The 14,033-nt window shown below is 40.3% G+C and overlaps 1 protein-coding gene across 2 annotated transcripts in view; it reads left to right on the top strand.

The window, feature by feature from the left end:
- The first annotated feature begins 6,694 nt into the window (after positions 1-6,694).
- The window catches only part of C7 (complement C7), a 57,275-nt gene continuing 49,936 nt past the window's right edge, over positions 6,695-14,033 (top strand). Inside the window, exons 1-4 of one of the 2 annotated variants that reach the window (XM_028097990.2) lie at positions 6,695-6,785; positions 7,447-7,497; positions 7,893-8,773; positions 11,405-12,907. In XM_028097990.2, coding sequence (XP_027953791.1) covers positions 12,902-12,907 — 6 coding nt within the window. In that variant the 5' untranslated portion in view covers positions 6,695-6,785; positions 7,447-7,497; positions 7,893-8,773; positions 11,405-12,901. Of the gene's footprint in view, positions 6,786-7,446; positions 7,498-7,892; positions 12,908-14,033 lie in introns of both variants that reach the window. The other variant, XM_028097989.2, reaches the window with a different exon arrangement.

Below are 14,033 nucleotides of genomic sequence, written 5' to 3'. Positions count from 1 at the left end.
CTGCAGTCGTGGAGATGGCAGGGTGATGCTGTCGTCAAGAAGCAGCTGACTTGCTGAGTCACGGCAGCAGAATGGGCTGGAGGGGGAGGTGAGGCCAGAGTGGGAGCTTTGAGAGCCGGGAGTTTTGGTATCGGCTGGCTCAGCCCTGCCACCGCCGAGATGGAAACACTAAGGTGTTGCTTAATCTTTTTCTTACGTTTTTCCTTGCCTTTCTTTTTTCTTTTCCCTTTCAAGTAGGACTTTTTAGTGGCCCAGCCTGGAGAAGGATTATTTGAAGCAAAGAATAAATTGTTAAAGTTAAATTTTAGGCTTCATGACAGATAAATATTTGGATAAAAGGTATCTGGAAAGTGTACCCTGAGTAAGTGCGTGAAAATCAGCATGGGAGATTTTTTCGTTGAGAGAGAAGCGACAAAAAGAGAGGGCAGAAGGGGCACCTGGGTGGCTCAACTGGTTGGGCGACTGCCTTCAGCTCAGGTCATGATCCTGGAGTCCCGGGATCGAGTTCGGCATCAGGCTCCCTGCTCAGCGAGGAGCCTGCTTCTCCCTCTGACCCTCCCCCCCCATGTACTCTCTCTCTCTCTCTCTCTCTCATTCTCGCTCTCTCAAATAAATAAATAAATCTTTAAATAAAAAAGAGAGAGAGGGCAGAAGACAGAGGCTGGGGCACCTGGAAAAGTCTTTGCAACGCGCTAGGGTTGCAGCTAACTCAGGAGAAACACTGCTTTACTGTACTGAATCTATCCTAGAAGCATCAGCCTCAATAGCTCCTTTCATTACCTGGGAGCGTAATTCATTCCTGGCATTCTTTCCGTATGTTTTGAAGGCTGCTCTCAGATGGAATATAAAATGCTTTAGAAACCTATTTTAGTAATTGGCAGCATCATATTTTTTATATTCTTCCTGAAGGGACTTAGGGTGAACAGTGGGTCAATTTTATCTTTTTTTTTTTTTTTTAACCAAAAGGGCACATCACTCAGCAGAATACTTAGTGGCTATGAGAGTGAAAACCAGTTCCCCCAGCATAAGGTGTGAGCAACATATTGGATTAGGAAGGATAATATACTTTCTTTCTTGAAATAGGCCTAATCAATATACTTTTTATACCTTATCAGGATCATTCATCAATTATTGATGAAACACTAGACAAAGCTTTTCTTGAGAGCGTTAGAAACTGGCTGGAGTTGCAGCCCTGGGATCTGGGGTTGTATCTGTGAATGTTATTCTGCAAAATATCCTGAGCACTCACTATGAGCCCAAATGAAGAGTGTCACTGGGTCTCAGAAATGCACTTGTTTGGGGAAACATTTAAATATCTCTGCTGGAACGAGGGTCACATAATCACTCCATCACGCAATGCTTACTTGTAAAGGGAATGGGGATGCAGTCTCACTGAGTGCAGGGTTGTTTCCAAGCAGAGTTTTTAAGGATAAGGAAGGCTGGCTCCTTAGGTTCTTACTGTGAGTAGACAGGATGGGATCTGGGCAACAAGGGGAAGAATTGGCTTCAGTTAGGAGCACAGAGAGTTCACCTGTGGTAGCAGAGGGGAAGGCAGAGTATTGGAGCACAGACGCTGGTGGCCATATACAATGGGAGCGTGTGGAAGTCCTCTTATAATGCATTCCGTTTCATCAATGAAATAAAAAAGGTGTTGGTTCAGAATGAGTGTGAGGCAGTAGGTATCAGAAGTATGGTATGAGGGAAAAATTAAATGAAGTAGTTATCTGCAAGTGTTCTCATGTAAGAAGTCTTGGATTCTTTTTAGTCTAGGTTACACTCACCAACTTTCCCTGTTACACCCACTGCCTATCCCTAGCATCCTGATTATCAATATTAAATAGAAGCCAGTGAAGAAAGATTGAATGTCAAACTTGACAAGATGCGTTTGAGAGGAATGTCATAGGGGACAGACATGCAGGACAAAGAATGGTTAAGCCCCGGATCAATTCTTCCAAGCCCTTAGGGGCTGAGGGAGAGCTCTGTTTCTGTCACTTAAAATCACTAATTTTCATGTTTACCCCAGTGCCTCAGAAGACACCAGTTTAGTTCCAGGGGTGAAAGTTGGGGCAGAGGCGCTTTTCCTGGCTAGACTGAGTACTGTAAACCAATTTTCTCTGACAGGCATTCTGGGGAATCTGGAGATCAAAAAGACTCCCTGTGAGTCCAAAGTTACCTTCCTTCTCTTCAGAGCTTCTAATTCTACGTGAGGTAGAATATCAGCTACTGAGTTAGGAGTATAAAGAACAAATACATTGTAACCAGAGGGGACACAGAGTACATTTGTTCCCTGGGAGTATGTGGAAGCTCTCTCAGTGAAATGGAGAACAAGGTTATTACTAGAGACGGGAGTTCAAGTTCATAGGAGAAGTTTAAAAAGGGAAGTGTGAAATAGTCATACTGAGCAACTGAATGGACTAGGCAGAGTAGTGTGATTACCACTTAAAGGACCACGTGAGGCTCGTGGTCATGAATTTAAAGTAAGACCAGTCAGAGGGTACAGGAAGAGAATTGGACTGGATTTAACCAGGTTTGTGATTTTGATAAATAAATAAATAAATAAGTACACACACATACACGTACATACACACACATGCTAGGGATCAATGATGCGATGTGATGGGGAGAATTGACTAGGGGAGTTTCAATCAAAAGAATGCAAGAATTCTTACACTGAAATGCTTGTGGATAACGACTTCATCTTTTCCTCTCTTCTCATACATTCAATCTCTCTCTCTTCCCCCCCTTCACACACACACACACACACACACACACACACAGTTTAAATATATAAATTATATGTAATAAAGAGGGGAAATAAAAGCATAAATTTGTATTTTCCTATATTTGCATAAAAGAAACCCCAGAAAGATACACTAAAACTAATACAAATGGTTACTTACGCAAATGTTTACTAATAGGAGGGTTGGGGACAGGGCGTCTGGGTGGCTCAGTTGGTTAAGCAACTGCCTTCAGCTCAGGTCGTGATCCTGGAGTCCCACAATCGAGTCCCACATCAGGCTCCCCGCTCAGTGGGGAGTCTGCTTCTCCCTCTGACCCTCTCCCCTCTCATGCTCTCTCTCACTCTCTCTCTCTCAAATAAATAAATAAAATCTTAAAAAAAAGGAGGGTGGGGGACAGAGATGGAGTTCTTCCAGTCCTTCAGAAATTCTTCCCAAAAGTAGTAGAGGGGAAAATATGTTCCAACTTACTCTATGAGGCTCGTATTACCCCGATATAGAAACTAGAGAAAGACATCACAGGAAAACTACGGACTAATATCTCTTATTGTTATAGCCACAGAATTTCTCAAGGAAAAACTAGCAAACTAAATCTGGCAGCACATAAAAAGGGTTACATACCATGGCTAAATGGAGATTTATTCCAGGAATGCAAGATTGGTTCAACATATGAACGTTAATCATTGTAATACACTATATTAAAAGAATAAAGGACATAACCCATACATAATCTTAGGATGTAGAAAAAGCTTTTGACAAAATCCAATGCCCTTTCATGATATAAACACTTAACAAAATAGGAGTAGAAGGGAACTTTCTCAACATTTATGAAAAACCACTTTATAAAAAGCATTTATGAAAAACCCATAGCTACCGTCACACTTTTTCATTATTATTACATTTGTTATGGTGTTCTGCGATCGGTGATTACAGATTGCTGAAAGCTCGGATGATGGTTAGCATTTTTAGTAATAAAGTATTTTGAAATTAAGGTATGCTCATTGTGTTTTTAGACTTTATGCTGTTGCACATTTAATAGGCTATAATACAGTGTAAATTAACTTTTATATGCGCTGGGAAACCAAAAAACTTATTTGATTCACTTTATTGTGATGTTTACTCTATTGCAGCGGCCTGCAACCGAACCCACAATATCTCTGAGGTATGTCTGTATATTCTCAAAAAAAATGAAGTGGTATATATACAAAATATTATTGATATATATCCACAGACTATTGTATATTCTGGTACATCCATAGAATATTATTTAGCCATAAAAGGAATGAAGTACTGATACATGGGCTACAAAATAGATAAACCTTGAAAACATTATGCTAAGTAAGAAGTCAGACACAAAAATGCACATATTATGTGATTTTATTTATATGAAATGTCCAGAAGAGACACATCTATAAAGCCAGAAAGTAGATTAGTGGTTTCCAGGAGCTAGAGGTTGTGGGCAATGGGGAGTGACTGCTAATGGATATGGGATTTCTTTTGGGAATGATGGAAATATTCTGGAATTAGATAGTGGTGATGGTTTCTCATACACGTGAGTATTTTTTAAACCACTAAGTTATGCACTTTAGAAGGATGAGTCTTATGTTGTGTGAATTATATCCCAATAAATAAATATACCAGTCAAGGGAGCAAATGATATGGAGGGTGTGGCTATACGCTGACAGTATGGATGAATGAAGGGGTATATAAGTCAGAAATATATTCTTCAGAACTGATGAATGATTGGGTATGGGAGGCAGTGAGAGGGAGGAGAAATTCAGGAATGATTCAGAGATGCCTTATCACCTTGTATTTCATTGATTTATTTATGTATTTGCCCATCCCATTAGAATACATGTTCCTCCACCTACCCTGGCTAAATACATAGGGTCCGTTCTGCAGGGATAGGGAAATAAGTGGCAATTTCAGACACACTTGAGATAAAACATCAACAAGGATTTCTATATACATGGGTCTGTTTTATGCACTTCAAGGGTGTTGCTCAGTTTCCCGTGGGAAGAGAGAGGTTACTTCCTGTGGACATCCTTTGGACGATTTTGAGGTTTCCCCATTTTAGTCTTGATGAGAGAAGCACTAACCTTTACTGACTCCACATTAAGTGTTGGATGTTCTTTTTCCCAAAGAGGTGCTGTCTTTACATCACCTGGCCGCAGGTTTTGGAAAACTTTTTTTTAAAGATTTTATTTATTTGTCAGAGAGAGAGCGTGAGCACGTGAGCCAAGCAGGGGGAGCGGCAGGCAGAGGGAGAGGGAGAAGCGGACTTCCCGCTGAGCAGGGAGCCCGATGCGGGGCTTGATCCCAGGACCCTGGGATCATGACCTGAGCCAAAGGCAGACGCTTAACCGGCTGAGCCACCCAGGCGCCCCTCAAATCTTTTTTTGGACAATAAAAACATTTGTTAACATAAATTGATTTCACTTTTTGCTTAATCAAAGTTATAATAATGCAACTGTCAGCTGGGCCTTCTCATTGGTATGAACCATCACTCACAATGCTAGTTGATACAATTTTAATCTAAAGAAAAGGATCTTGATACTTTGATAAGCCTGTACATTCTCATTAAATTTAATTAATTATTTATTTTACATTCTCATTTTAGATCATGTAAATTTCAATCAGTAAAATAGCTCTTGGTCCTGGTGACTATCTTCACAGACGCATAAGAATCTAATGTCACATAGTTGGTAATTTCCCTGATAATTAATTATTAATCAGTTTCCTTCTGATTAATTGCAAGTTGATTGTTCTCAGGAAGTCACTCAAATTGTGTATCATTGGAGGAACATCTCTGGATAAACTGGTTTGCTAAAATTTTTCTTTGGCTCACATTTGTTTATGGATATATTTTATTTTATTTATTTTTTTAAAGATTTTGTTTATTTATTTGAGAGAGAGAGAATGAGAGATAGAGAGCACGAGAGGGAAGAGGGTCAGAGGGAGAAGCAGACTCCCCGCTGAGCAGGGAGCCCCATGTGGGACTCGATCCCGGGACTCCAGGATCATGGCCTGAGCTGAAGGCAGTCGCTTAACCAACTGAGCCACCCAGGCGCCCTGGATATATTTTAAAAACTCACTTATTCATGGGTGTGGAAGGTGTAGAGATCTATATGTACTCAAGATGCTTCAGTGTGCATTTTACATAATTTGAATTTCATCAGCCCTACAAAGATTTCGTTATCCTTTTATTTTTCTTTTAAGAAAACTGCAGGTTGGGGCATCTGGGTGGCTCTCCCTGCTCGGCGGGGTGTCTGCTTCTCCTTCTGCCACTCCCCCTGCTTGTGTTCCCTCTCTCGCTGTGACTCTGTCAAATAAATAAAATCTTTAAAAAAAAAAAAAAAGAAAGAAAAAAATTGAGGGTTAAGGGGCACCTGGCTGGCTCAATTGGAAGAGCATGTGGCTCTTGATCTTAGGGTCATGAGTCCGAGCCCCACATGGGGTGTAGAGATTACTTAAAAATAAAATCTTAAAAAAAAACAAGAAAGAAAATTGAGAGTTAAGAGGAGAACACAGACAGCAAGTGGTAAAACTTAAATTTGAGACAGGATTTGTCCGATGTCCTTCCTGGCAAACAACGTTCTCCTGAGAAGCAGGCCCACACTAGCTGAAGCTGAAGAAGGAGCAAGAAGAACGTGAAACGAATTTCTTGATGCGTATGGGTGCCTTACTACACCTTCACGTGTACTGAAATACATATGACCAGTGTCTGTTATTCATATGCTCACTATGAAATGAAGTAGCATACATTTGTATGCTAAAATTTAGAAAATATATCAACGGTGCACTCAAGTGAAGATCTATGAATCACCAGATCTACCTGGCCTCCAGACCAATCTTTCGGCCTCGGTAATCGTGAGGCGTTTCATTAAGATGCTTGTTTCTATTATTGCAGTGCGCATCCTCACAATCTACCCCAACTCCTTCGGACAAATGAATAAGCAAACAAGCCAAGGAAAGACAGAGAATCTTTAGGATGCTATTCTACAGTACTATGAGATAAAACAATGGCAGCTGACAGAATAAAATTAAGTAAGTTTTGATTTCTTTTTTTTTTGAATAGGTAATGCATTCATTAATGTATTAAAAATATAAGCTAGGATAAGGTGAAGGGCCTTAGTCCCATCTCTTTTTCTATCCTCTTTCCAGCTTTCCACCTAGTGGCCTTCTCATATGTATGCCCCACGAGATAACAATTTCTATTAGTTTCCTGTGTATTCTTCCAGCATTTCTTCATGCAAATATAAACCAATATGAATATATATTCCTTTTAACCCCAAAGTAGCTACTGCTCTGTATTTTTCTTTTTTCTCCTTAACAGTGTATTTTATAGATCTTTCCATATCAGTACGTAGAGAACCTCTTCAGTTTTTTATAGGTGCGTAATGTTCCATTTAATGTGTATACCATTATTTACTTAACCAATCCACTATTGATGCTTGTTTGCGTTGTTTCTTTCTTTTCTTTTTTTAAAGTAGGTGCTATGCCCTACGTGGGGCTTGAACTCACGCCCTGATATCAAGAGTCACATGCTTTACTGACTGAGCCAGCCAGGCACCCCTAATCTTTTGCATTCTAGCTCACATTTATTGGATGAGGCTTACTATCGTCTAGGCACGGTGATAATTGCTTTACCTGGATTTATTTAATAGAATAGCCCTATTAATTAGATAATATTATTTCTACTCTTCAGATGGCAAGGAAGGAAGCAAGAGGATCAAAGAGGCTGAGCAACTTGCCCAAGGTTTGAATCCAGACTCTCTGCCTTTAGAACACATATTTGTACACAGATTAGTGCCTTATTGCTTTCAGGAGAATTCTTACTTTTAAGAAGTCTCTAATTATGTATTTGTGACTGTTCTTCACTGTTTTCTAAAACTTTTTCACAAGCATTTGAAGAGTTGTGTAATTCAGGATTTTATTTCTTTCTATCACTCATTCTTTATTTTTTCTTGGCCCGTGGAAGATGTAATGATTAATCTGATATCTAAATATATCTCTAGAGACAGCTTAAGGAGATAAAACTTAAAATTATGACATAGATTGATATTTTCCGAAAATGATTACTTTTTATTTTAGAGCTATAATATGCGGAACTCTTTTTTTTTTTTTAAGAGTTTTTATTTATTCATTTGTCAGACAGAGAGAGAGCACGAGCAGGTGGAGAAGCGGGCAGAGGGAGAAGCAGGTTCCCCATGGAGCAGGGAGCCTGATACGGGACTCGATCCCAGGACCCTGGGATCATGACCTGAGCCGAAGGCAGATGCTAAACCGACTGAGCCACCCAAGCGTCCCAATATGCTGAACTCTTGATCTGGATAAACAACAACAACAACAACAACAACAACAACATCAACAAACCAGCTTTCTGCATAGACACCCCAAGTTACTGTGCAGATCAGATAAATGACCTTGTCCTTTGCTATTCACCCTTCCTCTGCAGGTCTTTACACAAGGCAGGTGTGGAACCACAAAAATCTTTGCATTTCGTGTCTTCCTTCTCAGAGCTCTTTGACTCAATTCAAATTTAAACGAAATGAAATATATCTCGGCCATGCAGGCTACCGCCACAATGTGCATTGCAGAAAACTGAAAAACCCAGGTGTTAGAAACCCAAACCAAGCCAGGCCTTCTCTTAAATTTAGCAGGTGCCTGCCACTATTGAAAACCTTGAAACGCATTAACGACAAAGTGTCGTATTGCTTCCTGATTGTATTTGGATCCTTGCCATCCTTGCCATCGGGGCCCCCGAGGCAAAGGCTAGTCCCGTGTTGTAAATGACAACTGTCTACAAGGAAGTGTAATGCCCTGGAAATATTTCTTAATCTATTTAAACCTTAAACATCATTCTTAGGGACTGGATACCAACAGAGAGTACTAATCTAGTGACCCCATGTTTTTTTTTTTTTTTTTTTTGGTGACCTCACTTTAATGCAGGCCGATAGTCTCTCCTTTGCTGTCCTGCCCGCCGCTCCCTTGTGGTGTATTCAATAAACTTTTATCTCCTTTAAAATGAATAAGTAAGTAAATAAATTAACTAATTAAATAATGCACAAATCACAGTATTGAATGCAGTGCTCCCAGCAGAGATGGGCAGCTTATTAGATATATGATAAAGCCATTTAACAGTCATTGTTTTGCTGAAAAATTCCTTTAGATAAGGTATTGCCTGCCATTTTTCATTCTCAAACTATTCACACCATGGCACTTTAATGGAAAAAGAGATACCACCTGGAGTACTTACTAGCTTAACAAGCACTTGACTGGGAGACTAAGAAGATTCAACGGTTCTCGCTCCGGAGTGGTTTAACTCCACAGCCTAATGCTGTTCTATTACTCAAGGCACTGCAGCATGCCTGCCACTAGGGGGTAGTGTTGCTTTTTGCTCCAATTGCTGGCGGTTTCCGTTCTGACCTTATCAGACTTAATAGAAGAAAGGAAAGGAGGCTTTATTTTTCCTCAGCAAGTTTATTCCTCTTATGCGCCTAGAGTCAGTGGAACAATTTAGGATAAGATGAAAGGCTAGCAAATGAAATAGGCTTGTTAAAATGTTTTCAAATATTTCCCCAAGGTGGACCATAACAGCTTCTTGATATCATCAGTGGTCTGTTTCATTATTAGGTTCTGGGGATGTTAAAGTTTTTGAGGTGCTACCAAGGGAAGTGAAGACTGATGGGGAATAGGGAGTGTGTCATAGCAGGAGATAGGGAGAGGACTGAGCCCTTGTGGACCCTTCCCCAGTCTGGCAGAAATCTACTTTCCTCTTCCATGGATTCAGTATTGGCTCCGATACCATTTGCTAAAGCATGTCTGCTATACCAGTTTTGAAGCTTGTCAGAAATACAAGTTCTGGGGTCACATGAATTTGGAAAATTGTGGTTTGAAAAACGTTTTAAGAAATTTTACTTGGTGTACAACTTTTAGAACATTTCATTTACAATGCACTGTGCAGTGTGCTTTGTGAATCTAAGGCTGAGCATTTGCTAGAGGTAGACACCGTAACAGTGGTTCTCAATGGAGGAGGGCTGACTTTGCCTCCTGGGGGCATTTGGCAATATTTGGAGACAATTTTGACTGCCATGACTAAGGAAGAGTGTTACTGGCATCAAGTGGGTAGATACCAAGGATACTGCTGAGTGTCCTCCAATGCACAGGACAAGCTCCCCCAACCCGCTCTACCAACAAAGAATGATCACACCCTAAAGGCCAATAATTCAAAGGTTGAGAAACCCTTCTCTATAATATATGCAGCTTCTTATTCTTATTTAAACAGAAAATTAATTATTTTTCTTGAGGTATCTTGTAGCACCTGAGTAGAAAATATGTGGGGAAACTCTGCCCTCAGTTTATCCACAGTGTTTTAATTATGTTTCAATTGCAGTGTAGTGTGGTTTTCCCTCAATACTCCTTCTCTTTGATCTCCCCTTGTCATTGTTGACTGACCTCTCTTTGTGATTCTCCTGAACTGGTTTGACAGTGCATTGTTTTCGTTTTACTTCTCCTTCTGTAACCTCTCTCTTTCCTTTTTGGCTCTTCCCCGTCCTTCTGCTCCCTGAGAAGTGGCACGTCTTATGGTTTTATACTTCACTGTGATCATTGTCCCATGACTTCACTTCTCTATGGTCCTCCTGCCAATGACTCTACTATGCCCCTATCCAAGTCATTTCTTATATTCCTTTCCAAAAAGATCTACATTTCTGGTTATGTGTTGGTTGTTTTCTCCAAAATAAAATGTCCCCTCTCCAAAATCACCTCTTCCTCTTCAACTTCCTGTTCTCTCCTTTATTAATTTGTTAAATTTTTCCAGTTTTCTCAATCAGACATGGAACCGTGTTTAATCACTAAGCCTTGTGAATTTCCTGGTCTTTTGTCTAGCGCTTCTTGAATGAGGCCTTGATTACCCTTTGTCTGACTACCCAGATAAGTTCCAAATCATGTGTCCTGCTTCCGCTCCTTACCTATGTGGTCTGTGTACTACCACTGTTTTGATCATTTGAAAACATCTCTTCGATTCTTTCTTTAAAACTTCCATTGAGTGAGTTCCCATTGTCCTTTGAATAAAGTCCATACAACTTACACCAGTAGTCACATTTCCCACAGTAAGGCTCCCACCTGCACTTAAAGCCTTTGTTCTAATGACTCCTCCATTGAAATTCCTCCTGTTGAAGAAACACTGTTCATGTGAGAGCAAAGATATGGAGATGGGAGAGTGCAAAACACTTGGAGAAAGGAAGGTTTTGTAAACTTTTTAATTGATCTTTGGGATACAGACTCTGTGAACTGAACAATTCAAGTTCTAAATTATTGTAGATACACTATATGCATGTGACATCCTCTAGACTAAGGATACTCTATACATGGGCTCATATGATCTTTATAGCATGTAAGGAATAAAAATAATGAGATATTGCTCAAGGCTTCTATCTGTCAAAATCTTTAGCTTATTATATTATGCGTCCTCAGTAAACATTTGTTGAATTAGAATAAACAAATTAATGAATGCTTTCATGTACGAATGACAAGCTACCACAGCAGTGCTGTTGGTATCTACTTATATCCCCTCAACACTCATAGCTACATGACAAAGGCAAATATCTGCAAATACTGCTGATACCTGCAACAGTCTACTTGAAGTCCCTTTTCCCTCCTAGCTACCAGTGCTGCTCAGCCTACTGCCAAGGCAAACTGGAATTGTTGGAGAGTTGAGTCTAGGAGCCACCCTCAATCAATGATAGGGTGTTGGTTGATATATTCGTTTAGTTGGAATAACTCTGAGAAATACTTCTGCAATGTCCCCCAGATTTCCACATTGGGACTGAGTTTTAATTGCCACAGTGGTATCTTGCAAGGTAAAGTACCTTTTACTGACTACCTCTCCTTTCTTGTCTCACTTTCCCACCCCTCAGCCCTGCTTTGTAGGAGCACTTCTCAAAACAGAAAACAAAACAAAAACAAACGAAACCCAACCAAAACCCAAACCAAAACCCCCCAACACCCCCAAAAAGTCTACTTGCAATTGATTTCCTGTCTGAGAATCTGCCCTCAGGGGAATGCAAATGAAGCCCTTGAATGTGGAATTGTACATTGAGTACTTTTTTTTTTTTAAAGATTTCATTTTTCAGTAATCTCCACACCCAACATTGGGCTTGACCTCACAACCCTAAATTCAAGAGTCACACACTCCCCTGACTGAGCCAGCCAGGCGCCCCTGCACAATGAGTACTTTAGAAGAGTCCGTAACATTTGGAAATCATGCAATTGGAGTTGAACAACAACAACAAAAATCTTTCAGGAATTAGGGGTCATCTTCTCTGTGGCAAAATTTCTTCCACACAAATCACTAATGGTTTTAACAAAAGATATGGAAGATTTGTCTCTGGAAGCCCATTAATTTATGGGGGGAGGGTAGGGGTTGGTCTCTATTATTCAAGTTCTTTGGATAAAGAAAGAAATAAATCATTAAAACTAGAAAATATTCACTAATGGAATGTTTAGTTATAAAATTACTCTCAACTCAAAAATCCTTTCCCACTTAACACTTACGTCTCTCTTATTAGTGCCCTAGCAGCAAGTGGGGGGAGGGGTGGAAATTCCACCCCAGAATGTTCCATTTATATTCTGAGTGACAGAACTGCATTTAGATCTTTTTTTTTCTCACAGTGTTTAATCTCAAAGTCTAGTGTACAACACCCTTTAAGAGAATCATGAAAACATCCGCTTAGTTTAGAAGATTGAAATAGAAAGGAGGCTTATCCCTTGCCTTACACAGAGTCTCCTTTGGTTGAAAATCACTTAAACATCGAACTGAGAATATTGGCTGCCTTTCTTGATTTGCAGATGTTTTCTTAGAACTATACTTCCAAACAGTCCCAGCTGGCTATAGCTAAGGCCTGTGTAAGTTGATAAGATGCATCTGGCTCCAAGACATGGACTAAATAGAGGGGCAGGCTCTTTGTGTCCTCAGAGTATCTGGCTGGGGTAGGAGCTAAGTCTCAGAACCACTTGCTTTATTTATGAGTGCCAAGTTAATCCCCAGCAGGGAGAGAGAGGGACGGAGCAGGCTGCTGGGCTCTTCCTGCTGTTGAAAGTTCACCGGGCACTCAGTGGAAATTTTCTTCCTTTCTTCTGCCCTGAATGTTTCCCCAAACATGAAGGTAAGATAATAATTTCATTACTTTTGTAAACGAAGCAATCTCAAAAGGGAGTGAGGCTTAACCAAAATGACTCAAATAAGGAGAAGACATGGGAAAATAGGAAAGAGAAAGATCTGGGGGTAACTTAAAAAAAATCCTTATTTAAATATATTTAACATTTCAGCCAAAGTGAATTCCTTTTTCTTGTTTTGCAGTAAAATTACTGGTTCGGAGGTCTGGGAATCAGAGATTGGAGACAATGTTTATGAAAGTCCTGAGAAAGCCATTAAGAAATACAATAGTACCATCGTTATTTCTTAGGGAAAAATTCTCTCCAGTGTATTTTGTTTGTTTATTTGTTTAATTTGGGGCCACGCCATGAAACCCCATGATTTGACTTATCTACGAGCTTTATAGAAGCGAGTTGGGAGACTTGGAATTTTAGAATTTGGAATCCTGGATGAAAGAAAGGGTCAGGAGTGTGAGAGTGGAAGAGGCAGATGGATGGAATGCAACTGAAAGTTTACCAAGCACACGTGTTGGTCCCAGGCAATGTAACCCTCTCCCAACGTGAAAGTATATAATCGGTCACCTGTCACAATCCCAGTGCAGCTCCTTCTGCCCACGGGTCCTGCCCCCATGCTTTAATAAAACCACCTTTTTGCACTGAAGACATCTCAAGAGTTCTTTCTTGACCTTTTGCTCTGAACCCCAACATTTCCACATCAGGGAATGATACTTTAGTCATGTCTGGGAAAATCTAAAGGCACAGGCTAACAGACAGAGTAAATCAACATAGCAGTATTGGTTACATCCTGGATATCCAGAGTTTGACAGGATCAGGGTGTGTGCAGATCTCCCAGGGACCCAGTGTGGACCCCCTTTTTGGCTCTTGCTCTCTCCTTCCTGCTGCTGTGTCTTTGAAGAAGACAGAGGCAGCTTGGAGAGGCGGGGAAGAAAAGCAGAAGAATGAGGAGAAGGAATTCTGAAGCAAACACCACCCCACCAGTGTTAGGAGCATCTGGGACAAGGGAGTGGGAGAGAGATTTAAAATCGGATGCCGAATTGAAATTTGACTATTTAGATTGTTTCAGAATTTTTGTTTTCTGAAAATGTGGCTATTTGTTAGTGCCTGGGAGTGCCTAAA

Source organism: Eumetopias jubatus, unplaced genomic scaffold (genome assembly GCF_037043125.1).
Source record: "Eumetopias jubatus isolate StellerSeaLion01/CBP00866 unplaced genomic scaffold, mEumJub1_p1.0 scaffold_5, whole genome shotgun sequence".
In the NCBI taxonomy this organism is placed as follows: domain Eukaryota; kingdom Metazoa; phylum Chordata; class Mammalia; order Carnivora; family Otariidae; genus Eumetopias; species Eumetopias jubatus.
The sequence above is the reverse complement of the archived record's forward strand: the minus strand, read 5'-3'. Positions and strand labels throughout refer to the sequence as shown.